The sequence below is a fragment of the Diorhabda carinulata genome, chromosome X (genome assembly GCF_026250575.1).
Source record: "Diorhabda carinulata isolate Delta chromosome X, icDioCari1.1, whole genome shotgun sequence".
NCBI classification, from domain to species: Eukaryota; Metazoa; Arthropoda; class Insecta; order Coleoptera; family Chrysomelidae; genus Diorhabda; species Diorhabda carinulata.
The window spans coordinates 13,990,206-14,017,500 of NC_079472.1; the positions used below are offsets into that span (position 1 = coordinate 13,990,206).

A 27,295-nucleotide genomic window follows, 5' to 3' on the forward strand; every position below is an offset into this window, starting at 1 on the left:
TCGACTTTTCTTTAAATCTTTATAAAAATATGAAAATGATACTGACAATTTGCTTATTTATATTGATTTATAGATCACCTTCATCATGAATATCAAAATAACAATAAAATATTTTTTTTAACCAGAAAGATTGATTTTTTCTTAGTTTTTACGTAGCAGTCATCAATTAAATTATTTGTAGTTTTATTAGAATTTACAAAATAGAACTAAAAATTGTACTTTTTTATCATTTATAGCTTTTTCGTTCTTATGAATGTGAACCATTTCTAAAAATTCCATTTCTCTTGTATTAAATTCCGTTTCAAGAATTTTTGAATCTTTATAATTGAATTTAAGTTTTTTTGATATTTCATGGTTCGTTAATGCAGTTCTATTTATTTTTTTTATTGTAATTATGCTTTTTTACTCTATTTTCTAAATATTGAGATGTCTGCCCTATGTACACAGCGTCACAACTAGAACAAGGCACTTGATGCATTACTACTTCTATTGTTTTTTTGTGTCGAAAAGTCGAAACGTCAAAATTTATCTTGTAAAAATTATAAAAAAAAAAATAATTTTAAGACAGAAGAGACCTAAAATCAAGAACATTAAGATACTTTGAGTAGGAATAAAAAAAAATATCCAATATTTATTTTGTGAGTTTTATGACATACAGAGATTTTTATGATAAATTGTTTTGTCCAATAATCCACATATTTTTGGGACATACTATATTATAAAGATGCAAATTTTTGAAATTGAATAAACGAGGGTTAACTCCAAATTTTCAAATTTTTACAATTGGAGGATACTAGTTATATTATTAATTTGCGTCCCATATATAGTGTGCCCGAAAAAATTGTATATAGATGCACAGCATTGTTGTAATCGATTTGAGAAAAAAGTTTATATTTCTTAAAAATGTCTCCAAGACCTAAAACCGATGATGAAATGATTATATATTATTTTTTTTACACTCATATACAAGATTTTTCAAAAAATATAAATTTTGCTTAAGATCAAGCTTAATATCAATACTGAGTCAATTATTTTAACTTAATTTTATAATTTTTTAACACAATAACAAGAGTATCACCGTGGGTTTTATATATAATTTTTTCCTTAAAATTGATAATAAAAATATTTATATATAAATTTTTTGGACACACTATATAAAGGATAAAAATTAATAGTATGACCAGTAGTGATTTTATTGTATTAAAAAGTATTGTTTCATCAGGATAAAGCACCAGTTCACACATCCGTTATTGCAATAGCCAAAATTAATAAATTGCTATCTCATGCACCCTATTCAACAGATTTAGCCTCCTCGGATTATTTTATTTTCTCAGACTTGAAGAAATGACTCGTTGGTCAGAGATTTTCCAACAATGACGAGTTGATGTCGGCAGTTAATAGTTATTTTGAGAAACTTAACGATTTTTATTATAAAAAGAGTATCGAACTTATTGAACATCGCAATTTTGGCTTATTTATACGCGCCATCTCCCTATTAAATCTCATAATCGTTTCCGGATACAGAAGTATACATCTTATGTACAAACACATAAAGATGATTTGTATGCAAGGGGTTATAGTGAATGCGTTGGAGTTTGATGTTTGAGTTGTAAATTTAAAATAACTTTAGTTTTTCTTTTGTTCTCTGGTTTAATAGCAGAATGAAATGTGCTCGATATATGTTTATTATTGAATTTGGCGTAATTACAATGAAATTTTATTACTTCAACGCTGTAACAAGTCAATAAAGTAGGAAAATGGAACATCATCATAAAATCGACAATTCATTGTTAACCCTGTACATATCCATCGATTTTTGCTTCCATACAAGCTTTTTCTACTAAACCGTTTATTCATCTTAGTTTTTCCTGCATCTACATTATTATATGTCTTTAGAGACTGTCTTTCTCAATGACAAATCGTTAGTTGTCTTTAAATATTGTCTTTGTTAAAAACAAACTGTCATTTGTCTTTAGAAACTATCTTTTATAAAAACAAACCCTCATTTGTCTTTAGAGACTTTAGAAAATCGTAATCTGTACGTAGGGACTGTCTTATTTGAAAACAAACTTTTATTTGTCTTTAGAGACTCTTTTTTTTCAAAAATAAACCGTATGTTGTTTTTAGAGACTATCTTTCTCAATGAAAAATCGTTAGTTGTCTTTAGATATTGTCTTTGTTAAAAAACAAACTGTCATTTGCCTTTAAAAACATTAGAGAATCGCCATTTGTACGTAGGGACTGTCTTTTTTGAAAACAAACTTTTATTTGTCTTTAGAGACTTTAGAGAATCGTCATCAGTACGTAGGAACTGTCTTTTTTGAAAACAAACTTTTATTTGTCTTTTAGAGACTATTTTTGCCAAAAATAAACCGTATGTTGTCTTTAGAGACTGTCTTTGTTAAAAACAAACTGTCATTTGTCTTTAGAAACTATCTTTTATAAAAACAAACCCTCATTTGTCTTTAGAGACTTTAGAAAATCGTAGTAGGGACTGTCTTATTTGAAAACAAACTTTTATTTGTCTTTAGAGACTCTTTTTTTTCAAAAATAAACCGTATGTTGTTTTTAGCGACTATCTTTCTCAATGAAAAATCGTTAGTTGTCTTTAGAGACTATCTTTCTCAATGAAAAATCGTTAGTTGTCTTTAGATATTGTCTTTGTTAAAAAACAAACTGCCATTTGCCTTTAAAAACATTAGAGATTCGCAATTTGTACGTAGGGACTGTCTTTTTTTAAAACAAACTTTTATTTGTCTTTAGAGACTTTAGAGAACCGTCATCTGTACGTAGGAACTGTCTTTTTTGAAAACAAACTTTTATTTGTCTATTTTGACTATTTTTTTCAAAAATAAACTGTATGTTGTCTTTAGAGACTGTCTTTGTTAAAAACAAACTGTCATTTGTCTTTAGAAACTATCTTTTATAAAAACAAACCCTCATTTGTCTTTAGAGACTTTAGAAAATCGTAATCTGTACGTAGGGACTGTCTTATTTGAAAACAAACTTTTATTTGTCTTTAGAGACTCTTTTTTTTCAAAAATAAACCGTATGTTGTTTTTAGAGACTATCTTTCTCAATGAAAAATCGTTAGTTGTCTTTAGAGACTATCTTTCTTAATGAAAAATCGTTAGTTGTCTTTAGATATTGTCTTTGTTAAAAAACAAACTGTCATTTGCCTTTAAAAACATTAGAGATTCGCAATTTGTACGTAGGGACTGTCTTTTTTTAAAACAAACTTTTATTTGTCTTTAGAGACTTTAGAGAACCGTCATCTGTACGTAGGAACTGTCTTTTTTGAAAACAAACTTTTATTTGTCTATTTTGACTATTTTTTTCAAAAATAAACTGTATGTTGTCTTTAGAGACTGTCTTTGTTAAAAACAAACTGTCATTTGTCTTTAGAAACTATCTTTTATAAAAACAAACCCTCATTTGTCTTTAGAGACTTTAGAAAATCGTAATCTGTACGTAGGGACTGTCTTATTTGAAAACAAACTTTTATTTGTCTTTAGAGACTCTTTTTTTTCAAAAATAAACCGTATGTTGTTTTTAGAGACTATCTTTCTCAATGAAAAATCGTTAGTTGTCTTTAGATATTGTCTTTGTTAAAAAACAAACTGTCATTTGTCTTTAGAGACTTTTTTTTTCAAAAATGAACTGTTAAATTAACGACTTAGTCAATGAAGGGGTGATCATCATATCGGGAGACTTCACATAATGTGGATTTATGCTTATAGGATTTTAAATTATTACCCCAAAAGCGACGACATTTCAGTAAATGTCTGCGCATTTCTCTTTTATCATAAACTTTCACGTTACGATCGTGACCCTCATGAATCGCAAGTCCATACGAGATCAATTTTCTAAACATTTTGACGCGACTAACAAATTTGTCCACATATTTAAATGTTCCGATTCGTAACCTTGTTTTCTGGTAAGTTTTTATTCAAATCGTCCATGTCTAAAATTTGTCTATGAATAATTTAAACCACTTAAGTAAGTTGTCTCATAAATATATCTTCATCCACGTTCATATGAATGTTTCTCAAGAGATCAACCAATTAAATTCTATTCTAAGAGATGTTTTTAAGACCATATTGTATTTAAATTGTTTGCCAAACGATGCGGTAGGTACGCTAACCGGAAGTGGTTTATGTAGTACTAAAAGGTTGTTAGTCTTTAGAGCGTCGACATACGAATGCGTTGGCAACGTCGATTTGGATAAATAGAAATACCGGTCGACGTATACAATTGTATTATACGTATCATAAACATCATAAAAACATTAAAACTCGAAACACAGTCAAGCGTATCAGCTTAAAACTGAATATTGAATGCATTGCACAGAAGCAGTCTTGCGTGGTAAAACTACGTATCGAGTAACGTCACATTTATGTCATTCATAGTTGAAAATTATAATAATATATAATTGGATAGCCAGTAAGCCAGTTATGAATGAAAACATAAATGAATTTCTATTGGCCGAAGCTATTGGAAAGCGAATGTACATGATTTCTTTGAAATATTCCTGCTAGACAGTTCGCGATAAGCAGTGGCGTGGCTTGGTGAGATTTATTTTTTACCCTCTATTTCAGAAACGATTCACCGTATGAAAAAAATTTTGAAACAAAAATTGTTGATAAGAAATATAAATAGCGTAAAACCCATAGGAAACGAGTTATTTGCAAAAAATGATTTTAATAGTTTTAACCCCCGATTTTTAAAGTTGCTCACATCGAATTATACGTGAGTTTTGAGAAGATATGTTTTTTCTTTAAAATTAAATCATATGTTGTCTTTAGAGACTGTCTTTCTCAAGGAGAAATCGTTAGTTGTCTTTAGGTATTGTCTTAGTTGAAAAACAAACGTTCGTTTGTCTTTAGAAACTATCTTTTATAGAATCAAACCGTCATTTGTCTTTAGAGACTTTAGAGAATCGTCATCAGTACGTAGGGACTGTCTTTTTTGAAAATAAACTTTTATTTGTCTATAAAGACCCTTTTTTTCAAAAATAAACCGTATGTTGTCTTTAGCCAGTAAGCTAGTTATGAATGAAAACTTTAAAATGGTTTAACATTTGTTATACGGAGAGGAAAAATAAATATTGATATTGTGGAATTAATCATACCAAATTAAGAAATGAAAAATAATGTTCACTCCCCGTATAAAATTCGGTAAACATCTAACAAGACCATGTCAGTCCACGTGGACTTATCATCTCCTCTGTTTACCAATAAAAACATCGAATCGTCAACATAAATGCATTTCTATTGGCCGAAGCTGTCAGAAAGCGTATTTACACGATTTCTTCGAAATATTCCTGCTAGACAGTTCGTTCACGATAAGCAGTGGCGTGGCTCGGTGAGATTTATTTAATTTTTAAATTTCTTTAAATATGAGCGCGTACTCTGCATTCTATTTCAGAAACGATTCATCGTATGAAAAAATTTTTTAAACAAAAGTTGTAGAGAATTTAATGCTCTACAATATTGATAATACAAATAGCGTAAAACCCGTAGGAAACGAGTTATTTGCGAAAAATTTGCAAAAACTCGTTTTTTATGAGCTTTAACCCCCGATTTTTAAAGTTGCTCCCATCGAATTATACGTGAGTTTTGAGAGGAGTTTTAGGATGTCAAATGAACAAGTTTTAACGACTTCATAGCTGGGAATCTAGATTTTCTGAAATTCTTGCCTAAATCTACTTAAAATTACTGGACAATTACGTCAGATAAAAGACAAAAAAAGTTCCAATAGACGAATGGGGTACAAAAAGGTATCAGTTCACGTCTGGTACCCTGTTTAAACCAAACGCCCTTACAGGCAGGTATATTTTACTCGTCTATTTACGTTTTATAATTCAATATTCAATTGTAGCCAGTTAACGAGGTTTAATAATGATTTTTTTCTAAGTTCCAAGTTGGTAGATCAAACAAAATTGTCGGCAAGGGTTTTTATAATCTGCAATTGATATTTAAAAACTCATGGACAGCACTACGTATTTGGTTGGGTGGGAGTGTTGATATCACAGCTCTGTAAAAACTAGGAGGATGATAATAAACCGAAGTTACCGAAGGTTACATCAACGACAATATAAATAAGTTGAAAATTGTGTTATTAACAAGAAGAAAGTATTGATATTTTTTTTATAGTCCTAGATACTAGATATAATATACTTCTTCGAAGTAAAGCAATTTTTATACTAAAAAAACAATCTCCTTTCAAACCGCTCTCGTTTGTACAAACAAATAGTTGGTAAATGAATCGTTGAATTTTAAGACATCTCGATTTGAAATAAATATTAATATTTATTCTGGTTTTCGAGGAAATGATGAATTTGCAAAATATTAAACAAAGAAAAAGTATTCCGGGAACGTTGACTTGTATTATATATACACATATAACGTAATACAACAAATTACCGATTAAGAACGTAGAAAATAATGAAAAAAAAAACGTGAAGGTGATTAAGTTTTAAGACAGTGATTGATATTGCAATTTATGTTATTTCTGAAGTTTATTTATTACGAATGTAAACTAGAATGTTTATTATTGAAAGAAGAGTGTCATGGTAAATTTCATAATAAAAAATAACCGAATCGATAATAGAATTATCGATATTTGGAATTTGTATTTTGGTAATATTCAATTTTGGTTCATTTTTTTTTTCATCATTAATCTCAAGACCTCGACAATGTCGTGCATTTTTATAATTATTAGTAACCATTTAATTAGGGCCTATGTGCCCGACAAAGTCCATGTGGCACTAAATCATAAAATAACAATTTTTTTACTTTAATAGATAGTTATAACTCCTCTATCGATATATTTTGATTTCTTTTACATTTTCACCCAAAATATTAATGCACTGTTGGAAAAAATGTATAAACCCATTCAAGATTAGTCCTTTTTCCATAAAATGAATATAAGAAAAATAAACAGTACCTAGATGTAGCAAAAAAACAATAATTGCTTGTAAATAACTACAAAACAAAATTGGCAAATGATTGTGCATTTTTTTCGTATCATACAGTATTGAGCCGTTAACTAACTCTGAACGTGGAGTGGATAGCTGTGAAATGACCTCTCTAAAATAGAAAAAGCGTGTTTACGGATCAGGCAAATGGATTCGAATATAAATAAGGAAAAAATAGTCAATATTTTGAATATTACAAGTATTGGCAGTGAGTCCTACTGTTTAGTATGGGTAAATATCTCAAATTGATTCACACAGCACATACCCTAGATGGGATATGAAAAGAAAACTTCAATTTCAAAGAAGTGTCTACAACAAACCTCATGAATTTTACAGCTTCAACTACGTACATATAGAGTAATTAGGCCATTAGATATAAAATACCATGATATCAGGGTTGGTCAAGATGACAGCTTTGAATTTCACAAGCCAGATCGCCAACTAGTCAGAACTAAAAAACGCAATTTCAGCAGAAAACCGCTAGAAAAAAACAGGATTCTTCAACAATTTATCCTTGATTTTAAGGTACGTCCACACTCGAGCAACATGTGGCAACTTGTAGCAATTTTATGTTGCATACTGTAGTTATGTGACATGATGGAGGAAGACTTAATAACTGCTTCCGCTTGCTTTCTAATTTTGTGTGGCGATTCACGATAACGGAAGTGTAAATGTTGGGTCTGTCCAAGTTTGAAGAAAAAGGACAGGAATTATTATTGGATTGAAAGAAAGATGACGTTTTATTAGAACTTCGAACCGATGGGTGTTTCTAAAATTTTTTGAGCATGAGTAGTTCAGATATGGAATTTTTGCTGCAAAAAATTGCACCAGTGATTAGAAAACCAGATATAAACTGGAGAAAGGCTATACTTCCACAAGAACGATGCGCTTTCTGGCAACTGGAGATTCCTACGGCAGCTTGATGTATTTATTTAAGATTTCGAAACAAGCTATCGCAAAAATAGTACCAGAAGTATTATTTTTCTAACATAGTGATATTTAACATTTTTAGGATTCCAAATACGTGGATGTTGTCTATAATTGTCAATTAAATTTAAACAATTCTCCGAAGTTCACTTAAACGCCATCACGCGGCAGTCTGTCTAGTCACTCAATTTGCAACAGGTCTCAAATGGCAACAATCCGTGCACATCGAAGCAATGTTGACAAATGTTTCACTTTGTTTCATATTATCCTTTGATCTTTACCGCTAGAAACGGATTTCTGCAATATAATACAAGTTATGTTGAATCGCAACACCAACTTTATGCAACGCAACATATTCCAACAAATATAAACATTTTATGTTGTATTATATTGGAAAATATTGCTCCAGCGTGGACGCGCCTTTAGAGACGCCAAGTCACAGCTATTTTTTTCGGTAAAATTCCAAGAAGTAAATAGATTGATTACTTATTCAGACCTTGCAAAATTAAACGTTGGCATGTCATTTTTTGCCTCTAATAGTTTTAAACTACATTTTTTTTATCAATCGGTGTTGATATGCATCGAAAGTTTCCAGTGCTGTGGATGGTGTAAAAGAAGAAATATCAAAAAAAAATACCTGTATAAAAAGGATACCTTAAAAAAGATAACTATCTTGTTTTATGTTCGAGGTAAACATTAAAAACCCATTTGAAAGTTCATGGTTTTGTTGGGTGGAATTGTGGTATGTAAATGGACGTGTCTCGCTTGGCTATCGGTTTTTCTTTTATACTTTCCTGCATTCTTTCACAACGCTTTTATCCCGATCTCTTTAGATATTAAGGAATATCATTATTTTTATTTTTTAACGCAACTCTAATTTAACTGAATCACTAGTTGGATTGCGTGCACTAATATTAAAATCTGTAGTTATGAAAACAATCTGATAATCAAACTAAGTAAGTAACTTGGCATAAGAGTAAAATTACTAATGAGAAAATTGATGTCACTGTTATAATAAGCATCCTGGACACAGTGAAAAGGATCCAGTACTCAACTCATGCCCATCCTCCATTTTCTCTAGGCTACCGGGATGAAGAATCTATCACAACTCATAGGTGTGGATCCTGGCGGATCTTTTGAGTTAGTTTTTGACAAGTGCACGGAATTTAAATCAAATCTGATCTCACAAAGATGGGCGATCATAAAACCAGTTTCAAACATACAGGTTGTCATGACTGTCGTGTATACGATCATTACGACGATTTTCGAGCGCCATTTTCTCAACTTTTTTGATGTTTTCGATTACTTCAGAATCTTCACTGATTTGTGCTACTTAAATATTTGCGCTCGTTATATTTGACATTTCCATAACCATAACTCCATTGGAAATGTTAAATTTCGAGCAAACTCCTCCATTTTTTTTCTTCAGCTCGACAAACTTTTCCCATAAAATTTAGAAATATTACTGCTTCCAATAACAATAATGGAACGTTTTCTTTTTTAATTAATGAGTTTCAATAATTATTAGAGCTCATGCTGTTTGTTTCTGGATATCCTTGATTGATTTTTAAACATTGAAAGTCGTGTTGCCACATTCTGCTGAAATATTTATAAACGAGATTTGACTGAAGGTTGACAACATTTTGACTACTCCATAATTCGGACGTCATCTGTCAAAATTCAACATAAATCTAGCAATCTAGTTTTTAAACTTATACAGGGTGTCCCAGAAATTGCACCCCAGGCTGACACGGGAGGTAGATCAGCTTTAGATCTATCAAATAAAAGCAACATGACCTCAGTAAAAGTTTTTTAGTTTTCGAGATATTAACACTTTTAGGTTTTTTCAGAAAATCTCTACTTTTTGCCCTATTTTTGTCTGTTATGGGCATAAAAAACCTCTAATTTATAATTCTTTTTTTTCTGGGCTACCACTAATAGTTGGTTGAGACAACCCAGTATTCATTTTAATAAAAAGTAGCACGACATTAACAAAAAAAAACAACTCAATCTGACCTTTTGTTTCAAAGCGAAAACTTAACTAAAGTTTGGTTAGCGACTGTGGAAAAAAAATGTACCAGACTGAGTCAGAAAATGTTCTTAAAAACTAGCCTACTTAGTGCTCTTTAAAAAATGGTATAATATTCATAGCTTTTTTTTACTAAAAATTGAATAATACCACGTTTTGTCATTGAAGTTGTACTACTTTCGCAATACTTCAAATAAAAAACGTAAATACGTAACACAAAGTTAAGCCGACTTTTGTCTTCAACTTACAACTTTTTAGTTACTGTAATCGCTTTTTAGTTTAGCAATGTCTAATAGAGTTATCCATTATCCTTTTATAATTGTTGTTGTAGGCTGGCATCAAAATAATTTGGGTACAGATCATAGGGTTGTATTTTTTTTATTTTCATTAGATTTTACAATTACAAACTCAAATAAATATTTACCATTCAGAATTTACATTGAATAAACTATTATAGCACATTTTCAAAATTTCTGCCACCTGCTCTTATGCATAACCTGCATCTTCTTAAAAACTGTGTCTTTAAACGTCCTAAATTTAAATTAGTAATATCGCGAGCTGCTTCATTGATTCGTTGCCGCAATTCATCGACCGATCGAATTGGTTTACTGTACACTTTATCTTTTAAACATCCCCAGTAGAAAAAGTCCAGTGGGTTTAGGTCTGGGGAGCGTGGGGGCCACAAAATTGGTCCTAGCCGGCCAATCCATCTTCTTGGGTATGTGTCATCTAGATAAGCTTATAAAAGGATTATGGATAACTCTATTAGACATTGCTAAACTAAAAAGCGATTACAGTAACTAAAAAGTTGTAAGTTGAAGACAAAAGTCGGCTTAACTTTGTATTACGTATTATTTTTTATTTGAAGTATTGCGAAAGTAGTACAACTTCAATGACTATACTTGATATTATTTAATTTTTAGTAAAAAAAAAGCTATGAATATTATACCATTTTTTAAAGAGCACTAAGTAGGCTAGTTTTTAAGAACATTTTCTGACTCAGTCTGGTACATTTTTTTTCACAGTCGCTAACCAAACTTTAGTTAAGTTTTCGCTTTGAAACAAAAGGTCAGATTGAGTTGTTTTTTTTTGTTAATGTCGTGCTACTTTTTATTAAAATGAATACTGGGTTGTCTCAACCAACTATTAGTGGTAGGCCAGAAAAAAAAGAATTATAAATTAGAGGTTTTTTATGCCCATAACAGACAAAAATAGGGCAAAAAGTAGAGATTTTCTGAAAAAACCTAAAAGTGTTAATATCTCGAAAACTAAAAAACTTTTACTGAGGTCATGTTGCTTTTATTTGATAGATCTAAAGCTGATCTACCTCCCGTGTCAGCCTGGCGTGCAATTTTTGGGACACCTTGTATAACTGTATAACCTGTATACTGTTAATTAAAAATTACTTTTTACGTTTTAAAACAATTGAAGAAACCGAAGAAAAGTTTAGTGAATATTATTTTATGGATAATTTGAATAAATGGGAAACTGGGTGAACTGAATTACCTTTTATATATGACTTTTTTATAGACAAGTTCTAAAAAGGTTTTTTTAATTTCAAGAATTCGAAGGTTCCAGAAGGTGGTTTTAATATATAAAGCGAGAGTCCAGCTGCTATAATTCGTTCAACAATTGTCATAGTGAATACATTGGGACAGTGGCCAGTACGCTAAACGGTGTATTTGAATAAATATTTGTGAATATTAGAAAAACGCACGAAATCTTCTTAGTACATTCAATTACATTTGGTAATTTATTGTTACGAAATCGCCAACTGATATAGACCGTGAAGCAGGTCCTGTTCTAATATGTGAATCGAAGCTAAAGAATGCACGGAACATTTCCATTTCCAAAGGTTTGTTTGCCGTTTATTTTATAAAACAACTTCTAATAAGGCCTTTTTGATTGTTTATGGCAATTTAGAGATTTCCAAGAAAAAAAGATTCTAGAATATGATTATAGGGACTATGAAGCGATTCTCTAACAGCCAAAAGGATTCAGTAAACTATGTAGTGTCATAGTGAATAAATTGGGATAGTGAAAAGTTAATTAGAAGGTGTATTTGAAAAACTTCGATAAGTGTTAAGTAATAAGTGTTAGTGAATAGTGGATACCTCACTCTATTTAGTATTATTGTATAAATAAAAGGAGTATTTGAATAAATTAGATAAGTGTTTAGTAATAAGTGTTAGTGAATAGTTCAGTCTATTTGGTATTATTGTATAAATAGATTACGTAAGTAAGGTACACCGTTCATATAAATTTAATCCACTGACTATAAAACGATTCTCTACCAGCCAAATGGATTCAGTAAATTATTTAGTGTCATAGTGAACAAATCGGGATAGTGAAAAGTGAATTAAAAAGATGTATTTGAATAAATTAGATAAGTGTTTTGTGCTAAGTGTTAGTGGATAGATAGAAAAGTGTTCGATATGAATGAAAGATTACCTCGTTTTTGCTCAATTTGTTCACAATTTTTTCACAAAAAGCTACAATATAAAAGGTTTTCTTGAGCTGCAAAATGTTTTTTTTTAATGAATGAATGATTATCTCAATTCTGCTTAATTTATTCGTGATTCTTTCGAATGTTAACACGTTTCTTTGTCCTGTAAACTGATTTTTTGCTTAGAAAAGTTATATATATATATATATATATATATATATATATATATATATATATACGTAATTTTACATTCTCATATAAAACTAACCCTTCGACAAACAATAAATATATCACCCTTATGCATAGAGATTATCATTGTCATAAAAACATGTCTCGAATAGGCATTAACCGATTCGTCCTGCCTCTACACATATACGTACATACAGTTGATTGCTCACCCTAATATATAAAATCCTCGACAACCGGTTTTGTACAAACAAGCTCGACACGACACGGTTGAAATTAGTACTTATCGACTTTTTTTTCTACCGAAGGAAATTACACACCACTTGATTATCAAAACTGCCTGTAACAACATTTGTGGCATCGAATGATAATGAATGTTGAGTTATGTTAACGTTTTGATGTGTTTTTATTAGATAAAAAGTTGAACATCGAAACAACGATAATATCAACACACATATTCTCACTACACCGTGCAATTTCATTGTCTTCATTCGTCTATGGTCTAAAGAACGCCCTATTTAAAGAAATTTAAGAATTAAATAAATCTCACCAAGCCACGCCACTGTTTATCGCTGCCTGTCTAGCAGGAATATTTCGAAGAAATCGTGTACATATGCCTTCCGACAGCTTCGGCCAATAGAAATGCATTTATGTTTACGATTCGATGTTTTCATTGGTAAACAGTGAAGATGATTGAGTCCAAGTGGACTGACGGTTTGTTAGAAGTTTATCGAATTTTATATACATTCTCATTTCTTGACTCACTTTTTTTTAATTTCATTTCCACTCACTTTTTAAAACTTCTGACTAAAGCTAGTGGGTGTTCAATCTCTATGAAATCCCATTTTTTTTCTTAACTTATTATTAGTAAGTCAGAATATGCCAAAAGGATAATCTAGCAGTACCAAAATATTGTAGCCATTCGTTTTCAAAATGATACACTTTAACTAATTTCTGTTTTATATTGTCGCTAGTCGCTAGTATTGAAGTTAAAACTTGCAAGTACCGGCCGATTTGTTTGTTATTCTCTATAATTATTCATAGTATTAAAAGCCTTCAAAGTCCTTGATTTATTTTTCTTTTCTCATCGGTCTTCAACTGATTTTACATGGCATGTACAACGATCGAAAAATCGTAAATTTTGTCGAGTTAAACAAGGAGTTTTGTTAAAAAATCGATTGAAAAATTTATTTTTGATATCTTTAGATTGTACAGTTGTCCCTGTAAAAGTTACGGATTGTTAGCCATTGGGCTTGAGCCCCCCTGGCCTTGTTCTAATAATTTAGTAAAGAGATATTCATATACTCATTCCTGAATTTTTTGCGTAACACTCTGTATAAAACCACTACTAAATTATGACAAATCGAATTGGTGATGAGTCAAATCAGTTCACCTGTTGTTATGTCAATATCAAAGGTGAATTCGTATTTTTTTTTTCAATAAAGGTGTGGACGAATTGCACTAATCAACTGTGTTAGCTTAAGGCTTTTTTTAAAGCTCGTTCATTTTTTGGAGAGTGAGTAAAAGAAAACAGTTTTTGTGAATTTGTAAACAACTAAACGGTTTTTCGTAGAACACAGTTAGTTTTTCATGAACATCTAATTTGATTGGCTTAACAAATCGCTTTTCATTAACTAAATATAAATATTAGCTTTTGATAAATCGTTTTATCAATAACTAGAGTCAAGTTTTTACATTCTTATTGATCTAAGTCAAATGATTATATCGTCATTTACATTCGATCATTTAATCACAACCATTTCAATTTATCAAATTCCTTTTTGTGTTGACTATTAATTTTATTAAATTCTTCTTCCACTATCCAAGAACCGGATACGAATACTGTTTAATGTAATTGCTGTTAACGCTATAAAAGAAAAAAAAACAAGAATGTTGAGGCGTTTACTATCGAAACCTATATAAAATTCGATAAGATCCAAAAGTTGCAAATTTATGGCTATTTATCATAGTGATCCAGAGATTTGCTCAAATTCCATAGCATCAGCACTAATTGTAAACTTGCAGTTTTGATTAAGCGTTTCTTCAAACGCGAACAAGTTTTAAAGTTAACCAAAGACGGACATCCACATCTTTCTTCATCGAGCACTTGATCACGTCAATTTCTTTTGCTCGAGTCCGAGGAGGTTAACATCGAAGGAACATTAATCAACAACTCAAGATTAAGATAGCGAAGAAGATCTTCAAACGCTCAAATGGTTCCAGACGAAGAAATCAATATCAGAATTGAAATGGCTTGAAAAGTACTCCTCAATATTTGCAAACAGATATCTAAGTCTCCACGTCAGAGCAGGATTCGTGGAATGTTAAGTGTGGTCAGTATTGTTGGAAACTTGGACCTCGAAAGCTCAAATGATAAAAAAACTTGAGGTATTTGAGATGTGGCTCTATAGACACATCCTGAAGATACCCTGAACTGACAGAATCATAAACGACGAAGTACTCAGACGGATTGGTCTCAAAAGAAAGCTGTTGACAATCATTAAACAGAAATCTAAACCTCCACGTCAGAATAGGATTCATGGAATGTTATGCGTGGTCAGTGCTGCTGCACGAAGTGGAAACTTGGACCTCGAAAGCTCAAATGATAAAAAAACTTGACGCATTTGAGATGTGGTTGTATAGACGCATCCTGAAGATACCCTGAACAGATAGAATTACCAACGACGAAGTACTAAGCGTATTGGTTGCAAAAGAAAGCTGTTGACAATTATTAAGATAATAAAAACATCTTACAGCAACACAAAATAATGCAGTACAGAGATTGGACAGATCTCAGCGTCGGAAAACTGTTTTATGCTGCGAGGGACAGAGACGCATTTAAAAACGTGATTGCCAACCTTCGATGAGAAGTCGGTACGAGAAGAATAAGGAGAGTCTGAGGAATTGCTCGCAACTGTCATTACAGCGCTGCTGCTGATAGAAATATACCCGTTTACGATTTTACGATGGGCCCAGTATAGGCCCAGACTTGGACTCTGGCCCTAGCTTGGAAGCCATTATTGGCCTAGACTTGGTGGAACTCTGGGATGTCCCTCGCTTGGTTTGCAAGCCTGGACTAGGCCTGGTTGCCTAGATAAACCCAAGGCTGGTCTGCAACCGTAGGCCAGGCTGGTTGCTTACATAGACTTCAACCAGACTTGACTGACTTATAGAATGGCCGGGGCTAAGTTACCCAGACTTCATTATTGGTTTGCCAAGGCCGGGTTTACTAGCGTCAGCGCAAGCTAAGCCCCGTCGTTTAAGTCTGGGTATTTGAGAATTATATTATTTCGTATATTTTTCGATGAGAGTATTAGGTTTTGATGTTCTGATTTGTTTCAGCAGGGATAAAATGCAGTGTGTGGTGTTTAGGGGCGCCGCGGGGCAGGGACTCGGCGGGCTGGCCCGCCGACAAAGCGGATGGCGACCCCAATGAGATCCAGTTCGCAAGAAGCGCCGGGCCACCGAGCGAGGGTGGCGGACTCGTCAAGGAGCGGGAACGCCACGGCGAAGTCATCAGATCAGAGTATTACCACCTCTGCCACTGCGACTGTTGCTGTTACTGTACCAGCTGCACCAGCTGCAGCTTCTTCGATTACCAACGCCAATTCGTCAGTTGTTAGCGGTAGTACCGCCGTTACAACAACCCACCAACCGACTAGTAATTCTAATTTCGAATACGATGACAACGAGTGGGATATAGGTAAAAATTTTGTTTATTTCATATCTTTACTACAATATTTGGCTACAATATAGCGTCGATTGACATAGTATGGACTTGAGAATATTCTTATTTATCCCTCTCTCATCTTTAATTAGATAGATTGCGCCATCTAGATGTTTACAGGTATCGGCGATTTGATTATCGATTTGGATGCGGATATAGAAAAGACAAACGATCAGTCGGGGGGTATGGCGGCCAACGCCGGCTCCGGGGGACCACAAGCCTCCAAAACACAAGCTACGGCTAAAATGCACATCGAACATTCGGCTACTGCTGATAAAGGTCTAAAAATGAAAATAAAGCGCACAAAACCCGGTACTAAAACTTCCGAAGCTAAACACGAGATCGTCAAATCCAACGAGCAAAACGGTAAAGTAATTTTTTTTTTGGCATTTTCTAAAAAAATATTTTTTCGTTAATTTGTGTTGTTTTCTCTGTTGAATGAATTTACGAATTTGGTTTTGAATTTACTACCGTTGTTGTGAGCAATTACGCAGTTTCTTTGATACGATGAAGGTTTTTTTAAGCGACCGAATGTGTCGCAAATGCAAAGTAGCAGAAACTATTAGAATTTTTCAAAATAGCACCCTTCTGCATTTATACATTGCTGCCAATAGATTTTTCAGTTTTCTTATGCCTCCAGGAATGCCTGGATCGTCGATTCCATTCTCTGGAATCGCGTTCCGCTTGTTGTTTTGCTTTCTTGACACTTAATTTGAGGAATGCTCAACTTATCAGTAATTATTTTGATACCACGAGAAATTTGCGTTGGTCTTGCTGGTCGAAGGGTGTCCAGAATGGTCGTCGTCTTCCACACTTCCCCTACCTTGCTTGCGCCTCATAAAAACACCCTATCCATCGCTGTCGTGAGCCTTTCTACTCATTTTACCAAGCTTTACGCAAAATTTTAGTAAAAGCTCCATGTACTTCGTACTCTGGCTCTCGTCCACACGTTCTCTCAGGACAAAATCAATCTTACACTTTCAGAACAGACCCTGTATAGACACGGAATCTGCAGCGTACAAATACGCTGGATGACGAGAAATAGCGACAACTCTTGCTCAAGATCATTTAAAAGCTCGAAATGTTTCGAAAATATATTCTGCTGTTCTTTAAAGGAGAAAACAACTACTTTCCTGGCTAATACCTCGGCGCTTATTGAATTACGTCCCATCTGAAGAGCGTGATGTTCCTCGAACTTTTTGTCGGTTTCAACATCTCTAATGACTCGCAGTTGCATAGAGGGGGTTGTAACTAGGTTCGACGTTCTAGCGTCTCCTCAGAGCGGTATAACAACCTCTCGTTCGGAGGAACTAATCGTAACTGGAGACATCACCAGCCAGTTTTACTATTTGGTTTCTGTAGTTAAATATCCCCTTACTTCCATTTGCGAACCACTGTTTAGATAAAAATCATCGTAGTTGCCTCTACTATTTACCTCTTAAAATTGTTTCGAAATTAATTATTTCGAGAATTCAGTCTACTGGGGAATGTTCAACTACACGAATCAAATAGCAGCGCAAGCTCAGTTCGGATGAGATATTACGAACAATAGGTTGTTACGCCGTTCTGATGAGATGCAAGAACGTCGAATCTAGTCAGCGGTTCCAACCTCTCCTTCCATTTGTGAGGTAGATGAACATCACGCTATTTGGAGGAGATGTAATTCAATATCGGTCGAGGTATTAGCTAGGAAAGTAGTTGTTTTCAGTTTAAAAAGAGTACAGACTATATTTTCGAAATAATATTCATAGTAGAAATCTGAAAGATAATTTTTATTAGGTATAGTGGACCAGTCAGATATGAAAGGAGTTCCTAAACACGGCGGTCCACCAACAGGTGCCGGTAATTCGAACGTACTTAGTCCAGCAGCGGCGGCGGCTGCTGCTGCGGCGGCTAATACCAAACGTGGTTCTAGCGGTCATCGTCGTGATAAAATAAGGGACAAACACAGTTCTTCTTCGTCAAATTCTTCGAATTCGTCACAATCTTCGTCGTCGTCATCGTCGTCGTCTTCTACGTCAAGCGATAAATCTACTACGAAAGCGGTACCCAGTGGACAATCGGGATCCGCTCAAAGTGCTGTGAATGTGACCGTATCCGAAATGAACGGCTTAATGCGTGTTAGTGCGCCACAAACCGGTCCACCGCGTTCGGTATTTCCGGCTAGTACAGGACCAGGACCACCACAAGGTTCGTCAGTAACAGGCGGTCCCTCGCCCGCGGGTCCTCCGCCTAGTCCTGCAGCCGCTACCGCTCCCGGTTCCGCGTCGAAACCGGAACAAGCTAAAGTGTTATCGTCGACGAACTCCGCTACTGGTGCTAGTGTAAGTGGTGCCGGTGCTGTTGGCGTTCAGGTGCAATCTTCGAATCCCGCCAATACAGACGACAGAAGTACATCGCCGCCTCCACCTAAAAAGGTCAAAAACGAATCTAGGGTGAGTGAAATTTTTTTTAAATGAATTATGTTAAAATATTTTAAATTTGAGGCATTGTTTATTCTTTAATATTTCAATGTTGTTCTTGTTTATATAAAAAAAATTCGATCACAAAACGGGTGGGACAAATTTATATACTATTTACTAGCACTTACTCGTTTAATTATTCACTAGCACTAGAACGATCAACTATTCACTAGCACTTGCATTTACACGTTTAACTATTAACTAGCACTTCAACGTTCAACTATTTATTAGCACTTAAATATTCAACTATTCATTAACACTTAAACATTCAAATATACACTAGCACTTGCACTCACACGTTTAACTATTAACTAGCACACACACGTTTAACTTCTACTAGCACTTGAACGATCAACTATTCACTAGTACTTAAACGTTTAACTATTCACTAGCACTTGTACTGACCCACATTTAACTATTCACTTGCACTCACACGTTAACTATATACTAGCACTTGAAACGATCAATTATTTACTAGCACTTGAACGATTAACTATTTACTAGCACTTGAACGATTAACTATTTACTAGCACTTGAACGATTAACTATTTACTAGCACTTGAACGATTAACTATTTACTAGCACTTGAACGATTAACTATTTACTAGCACTTGTACTCACACATTTAACTATTCACTTGCACTTACACGTTTAATTATTTACTAGTACTTGACGATCAATTATTTACTAGCACTTAAATATTCAACTATTCACTAGCACTTGATTTTACATGTTTAACTATTAACTAGCACTTTAACGTTCAACTATTCACTAGCACTGGTATTTACACGTTTAACTATTAACTAGCACTTCAACGTTCAACTATTTACTAGCACTTAAATATTCAACTATTCACTACCACTTGAACGTTCAATTATTTATTAGCAATTGCACTTACACTTGTAACTATTCACTTGCACACACACTTGTAACTATTCACTAGCACTCACACGTTTAAATATATACTAGCACTCGAATCATCAATTATTTACTAGCACATCTACGTTCAACTATTCACTAGCACTTGAACGTTCAACTATTCATAAGCAATTGCACTCACACTTGTAACTATTCACTTGCACCCACACGTTTAACTATATACTAGCACTTGAACCATCAATTATTTACTAGCACTTACCGTCATATGTTTAACTATTCACTAACACTTAATATCTAATTTATTGAAATGGACAGGTACTTCCGGGAGTATCCTCGTGCATAAAATACTAATGTTATGTTGACGCAATAATTTATGAAACAAGTTGACATATATCCGTTTAAACAATTAATAATTAACTACTTATTATTATATCACAATAAAATTATAATGTCAATTGAACGAGAATGAAATTACGTTCAAGGAAACGAATTCATAACATTAACGTAATTACTTAATTAAGATAAAACGAGCATGTAAATGAATCGAAATCAATGAACTTTGCGAATGTCAATTAACAAACCATAAAAAATTCAGTTATGTAAAATATACAATCTACGTGTTATCTATAAATGTTTGTTTTATTTATGTAAAGTCTATAATTTATTTATTTGTACGATCGACAACATTTATTAATCGGTTAACCGAATTTATTTACGTTACACGCACTTATTTATATATTTATACGATGCAATTATTTACATAACTATTTATATTTACTAAATAGTCGATGTTAATAAACCTAAAATCCTAGTGAATGGAATTTATTTAGAAACGACGATGATATAAGCGATTAAAACCAACCGTTAAATTCATCCACTTCTCTTTACAATTCTCATTGGAGGTATTTGAGACGTGGCTCTACCGAAGAATTTTGAGAGCTCCGCAGACAGCAAGAAAAACTAACGAAGGAATTCTGTGGAGAACGTGAATTGCTGGACACGATAAAACGTAGACAAACACCGTACCTGGGACATGTGATATGAAGCTTCAATTAATAAAAGGAAAGAAGGAGATTGAACAGAAAGAGGACATCCACAACATCAAAAATTGGACAGGGATATAAGAGAATTAATTTATACCACCAGAGACAGATAAAATGGTCAAAAGAGATCGCAAACATCCATGGATACCAGAAAGAAGAAGAAGAAACATATTTCGACATGGATATTCGCAACCAGGTTGAATATTGGTGGGAATCTATTAATCCAATAAACGAACATTATTTTTCCTTGGCCAATATCAAAGGCTTTTCGAGGAAATCGAATCATACACTAAAATACGCGGAGGTGTCTTCTGTAATCAAAATAATCCCTCAATCGGAAGAAGTTCCTGCGTCTTCATCTAGTTGTTGGAAAAAGTTCAAGTAGTTCTGAAAACGAAGCAATTGAAACAGAACTTACAGCTTCTGTCAGTCCTCAAGCACCGTATTTAATTGATTAATTGGAACTTGATGATTTGGATTCGACCAAAAAAAAAGTTGAGACTGAAACATTGGAATCTGCTTAAGACAGGAGACCACAAAAGTTCTGTAATGACATTGACTAATTATTTATTTAAATTCTTTGATTACTTTCTATTTCGGTCTGTTCACTACGATTATTTAATATAAACCTAAACTGCCCTACGCAAACTCCTTGTATATATATATCTCAAAAGATTCTCAAAAGTTCTAGAAAATAAATAAATAGATCTTCCTATTAATTATTCAAAAGAAACAATGTGAATAAACCGCCTGCTATACTAAACACTTATATAAAACAAACATCAAACGGATTCTGGGTATTTTCAACGTACATCAAAGGCGCCGCACTTCCGCCGAATTTTCGATTTCCAATACATCTAGACAGGACCGGCTCAACAATACGATTTAATATACCTAAACAAGCAAAAACATGGTTTTAAATAAACTTCCACTATAAAGTTAATACGTTTTCTAGTAGGACAACAATGACATATTTTTCTCATATACATATAGGGTGTGTGGAAAATATATTTGAATCTCATAGAGGGCACTAGTTACTCGGTTCGTACAAGTAATATTGAACACAACTTTTTCATGAATAAAAAATTTAAGTTAACTTGAACATCATTAAATTCTACACACATAAAAAGGTACCTTTGAAAATGAGTGACGAATACCAATTAAAATTATTTCTTGACATACAGGATGTCCCAAAAGTGGTTTAACTAATAAAACGTACGATTTTTTGAATGATAATAGACCGTGAACCACGTGAAAGGTCTAAGAAAATATGTTTTATTAGTGCTGGTCGTTGAACACGAATATCACGATAGAAAATGTCTACGAGGTACCTGGTGCCCAGAGTGGCCGACATCTACGTCGTCTACGGAGTCCCGCGGAAATCCGTTATGAAAAAAAAAGTTTACATAAATTATGTAAATGATTGAAAATGATGAAATAACGAGGAGGGTTAAATTATATTCCAGTGGGTCGATACGTATCATTAGAAGTCGTTTCTTTTTTTTGTTTCTAAAATTCCACTTCCTAATAGCGAGAAGCTAATTGCTTGTAACATACAATCTCGACATTAGTCGGAAAACTTACCATTTTTTAATCCAATAGATACACACAAAGTCTATTAGTGAACACGGCTTCTGTATTAGAGAATAATAATCCGGTTGTTCCGTTATATTTATAGCATAACCGTACACCTAAAATCTGTAACGGAAATAAAAGTAGTACAGTATATTTTCCCTTAAAAACATAAAATTCGACCGCTTCCACACCTAAAACAAAGACTGTACGACGGATGATCCATCGAATCGATGCTTCAACTGTTCAAAAATATTTTTTTTACAACTCGCATTGTGGTGGTTTCCTTGATTTTTCCAAAAATTCTGACGAACAAATGTTGGTGCACCCGTTCAGAATTGAACGTTCTACGTTGCTCTAATCGATATTTTCGTAAATTGGATTTATTCACACACACTGTCTTTAACACTCTTACTCACTTAACTTGCAATAATTTACTTATAACTATCACTTGCATAATTTTTACAAATACTTTCACTGATTCGTTCTTTTCACTACGAATATTAATTAAAACTAACTAACTGCGTTTACATAAATCATTTATATACCAAAATAAAATCCTCCAAAGTTCTAGAACAAATAAATAGACTCTCCTAGAACTTATTTGAAAGAAATACTGTAAATAAACCGCCTTCTATAATAAAAAGTTCTAAAAGGAAACATCAAAGGCGCGTACGACATTTATAAAAAAAACGGATGAAAGGCGCCGCGTGAATTCGCCGAATTCTAATATTACTATGTAGCTGGGACTAAGGACCCGCGAGCTTGTTCGTAGCAGTAAAATATTTTCCTAGATTTTAGAAATTCTGTTGGAATCTTTGTTATTATTCTTCGCTTTTTTAAGTATTCGGTTATATCTTCTTTTTTCGAAACTATTGGAACTAGATCTTTATCTTCATTAACTTCTTTCTCCGATTCATTTTCGTTTAGTTTTCCCTCACTATCGTTCAGGAAAAAATCACCCAAAAATTAATAACCTTAAATTTAACGCCTTCAAACGCTTGAGAAATACAATCTTTTCAACAGCCAAATGTTCATGAAATATTAAATGTATGCTAGTGAAACTAATGCCTCAATTTCAAGGTATGTCATGAAGATCTGGCACAACAGTAGATTTTGGACGAAATTCATCCTGTATCGAAGTGCGACCACGATTTGATTTGAAAAACAAACTCTGGATGGTGCTTCGTCACCAAAAGCGAGTTGATCTGTACACTGTTTTTGGTTTAATGTGGTGTTTAATCCAAGTCGAATAAAATGTCAAATTTGACATATTCAAATCAGTGATGCCATACCTCGGGCATTAAAGTCGTTATTCTTTTCTAAGTGATGATTTTTTTCGAAATTATTTTCTCAACCTTGAAACCTTATAACTCCTCAGATATTTAACTTGGTATAAAAGTAAATATGACCCAATCGTCATATTTTCGATCTCTGCTCTGTATCTGTTGTTATGCGGATCACTCTGTATAAGATATTCGCAGTATGTGATATGATACATTCGACAAAAATTTTCATTATTAAACACATTCCTTTTCATATTACGTGACTAATTTATCATATTGTTGATAAATAGTAATACGATCATTTAATGAACAGTATCTCGAAAAATTTGTTGCATATACAAATATTAATATATATGACTTAGAAACCATAAATAAATATCAATTATTTATATATTTGCTTACGTTGCGATTTTCCTGGGATTTCGTATTGATTTAATCAAGTTTTTGTGTTTGTCTGGTTGAATATGTTATTTAAACAAAAAAGAAAATGATATATTTGAATACTATACACTTTACACTTCACTAACTTATAATTCACTTATCACTTAACTTGTTATTTATTTAAATTCTTCGATTACTTTCTATTTCGGTCTGTTCACTACGATTAATATTATAAACTAAACTCCTTGTATTTATATCCTAAAAGAATTGTCAAAAGTTCTAGAAAATAAATAGATCTTACTAGTAATTATACAAAAGAGGCACCGCGCTTCCGCCGAATTTTCGAATTTCAACACATCTAGAGAGGACCGGCTCAACAAAACGATTTAATGTAACTAAATAATCAAAAACATGGTTTTAAATAAACTTCCACTATAAAAAAAAAACGGTTTTTAGAGGGACAACGATGACATATTTTTCCCATAGATATACAGGGTGTGAATAAAAAATATATTTGAATCCCATAGAAGGCGATAGTTACTCGGTTCGTACAAGTAGTATTGAACACAACTTTTTCATGAATCAAAAATCTAAGTTAACCTAAACATCATTAAATTCTACTGAGTAACGGCTTTACCATTTTTGAAATACCAATAAAATTATTTCTTGACATACAGGATGTCACAAAAGTAGTTTAACAGATAAAACGTACGATATTTTGAACCAGAACCAGAACGAACCAGAAATCTCTTATATCTTTTTCAATTTCTGCGTTTCAAAACTTCGAAAGACTTCATTTTTTTCAACGCTCAATAATGCAGGAATACATAATAGAGTTATACATTCCCCCGAACAATTTTCTCAAGAAAACAATAATCTTTCGACCCCGGGTTTCTTGTATAAACTCTTTAATGTCCTAATAGCATGCAATTACTTAATCTTCTCCGATATAACTGGTACACGTATTAGGAAAAACCAACATTCTCACTTGAAACATGGATGGATCTGTGAAAAATTCACTTTTTCTCGGGACAGCAAACGAACAGATCTCGAACGCCAGGTCTCAGCGGAGCTACGCTGCTCCTAGAGATTCGATACGGGTAACTTAGGTTACGTTTATTGATGGCAGAAAAAAAGACGAAAGGAAAATTATTTTTTGAATGTTTTGAAAAACAAACTAATTAACTTTTACATTGAAAAGTAACTCCTCTATCAAATAACCCTCCGTGTCGAGAATTATGGATCATCGGTACATGAATTTCGATTCCCTCGTCATAATATAAACTTATTGAACAAGTATTACAAGGGTTCGTGTAAACAAGATCCTTGGGGAGGTGAACACCATCCCTTCATATTATATACAAAATACTCCCTTTCGTAAAGTAATCAACAAAGAGATAAAGCGACGGTGGAAAGCTACAGAAAATTTTGAAGTGCGTCTGAATTTGAGGGGTTTCACGAGTCTCCCGATCAGTGTTGTCAGATGTCAAGAAAAATCAAATAATTTTTGACATTAATTGACCAAGATTGCTCTGAATTATTCTGTAATTATCTAGATTACGTACGAGTTTCAAATTTCAATTTAAAACGAGTCTGAAGTAATTTTAATCGATGTGTATTAATTATATCGATTTAAAATAGTTAAGAATTATATTGAAACTCAGTTTAAAGTGATTCCAATTGTTCTAGATCAAAGATCGATAATCTATGACTCTTTTTTTTTGTAAAGTGATAATCAAAAGCCATATAAATAAAATTATTGCTTCATTCTTAAAACTGGGACTTTTTAATTTATAAATGAGACAGGGGCTAAACAAATCAGTCATCCCTCGTAGGTTTCTATGATTTGGACGATGTAATTGAAATTAGGACAGATACACGTTCGATTATTTTATTTCGGGAGTTCCTGCTGCCTAGAATCGATTTCGTTTTATCTGGAACTCGATGAAAATTTCATTCAGTAGCTAATTTCATCTATAGCGTGATTGGTTTTTAGAAGTTAATTTTCGTTCCGTGCAAGATTGATTTACATTCTTTCTAGCTCGTTTGAGATATTCTGTCTCGGTGCGGCGTCGAACGTATTTTTAATATCAAAAGTAACTAAAGCACCCCGCTAAATAACGTCTCAATATGACAATTTCAGCAATTGCCCAATCGAATACATAACTCTGTATTAGTTGATTTTTTTTTGTTTTTATACCATCCACAAACTTTTTTTCATAACATACATCCCAGTTTTTCGTTACATTCTGCCGTAATTTTTTCTTCATTCTAAAATGAATGATTTCAATACTTGATATTATTGATATTTCATTATATTTGGCAACCTTGTAGCGATATCTCCCAGATAGAAACGGAGCTTCGTAATGACCGAGATAACGAAGAGGAGCAGGTGCAGGTTTACGCACTTAATCGCGTTTTAACAGCCATGTGGGGGACGAGAAGACGCCCTCGACGACGCGCTACCACAGTCATTTCCCATTGATTCTTTACCCTACTCGAATTAATTGAATATTGCATATGTTTGACGCGTGCGGTTATTAACGCCTTATCATCAAATTGCCGGGGTATATTTTGATCACATGCTGTGTTTTAGTTCGTGGAGGGGGTGTTATTTATATATTATCCGCGCGGTGTAGTCGACTTCTAATAATAACCCTTCGTTGGTCACTTCCATTAGTAATAATTCGATTTCTATTTTGTTTTGTATGTTATTATTAAATAAAAAATGCTAATAAAAAGCCGAAGCAATTTTACCAGAATGAAAGTAATAAAACAAGTTCAATTTGAGAATTTTCCGATTTTTGTGTTTTAATAATAATATGGAATTGAGGTATCATCCATTATACATATAAAATATCATGTATATTATTAAATTAACGATTATTCCGGCCTTGGATATACACCACCGATCAAAAGTGTTTGCTTATAGTTTGTACACAACAAATAAAAACAATATGATCGACAAATAATCGTCGTCTATTTGGTTCCAATCGTTTTCCAAACATGTGAAATGGAAATTTTCTCACTTCCCTGTCCAATTTTTCCCACAACAACTCAATCGGGTTGGGTTCAGGCGTTTACGACACCCAAATAATTAGTTTCAGTACATTTTTCCTTTCCAGTTCTTTCAAATAATTTCGACAGCTTCGAGGAATGCTTAGGATCGTTGATACGCTGGAAGATTAATTTTCTGCTGATCAAGTTCTGTCCAAAACTTATTTTATAGCATTATTTCTTCAAAATCCCTTCAATTTTTACCATATCTCCAATCGCCCTTCCTCCACATCCTCCCCAAACCATCACCGAGCCGTGTTTTACAGTCGAGATGACAAAGGGATCCAAAATCCGTTCATTTTTTTGACGTTTCCAGCTCCA

At 33.2% G+C, this 27,295-nt stretch overlaps 1 protein-coding gene across 5 annotated transcripts in view; it reads left to right on the forward strand.

Annotated features, from left to right (window-relative positions):
- LOC130901630 (zinc finger protein 609-like) overlaps positions 1-27,295 on the forward strand; it is a 66,972-nt gene that overhangs the window by 13,874 nt on the left and 25,803 nt on the right. For 3 of the 5 annotated variants that reach the window (XM_057813130.1, XM_057813129.1, XM_057813132.1), the window contains 3 exons: positions 15,913-16,270; positions 16,415-16,660; positions 18,074-18,729. In XM_057813130.1, the coding sequence (XP_057669113.1) occupies positions 15,988-16,270; positions 16,415-16,660; positions 18,074-18,729 (1,185 nt within the window). In that variant the 5' untranslated portion in view covers positions 15,913-15,987. Of the gene's footprint in view, positions 1-15,909; positions 16,271-16,414; positions 16,661-18,073; positions 18,730-27,295 lie in introns of all 5 variants that reach the window. The other 2 variants (XM_057813131.1, XM_057813128.1) reach the window with 1 other exon arrangement.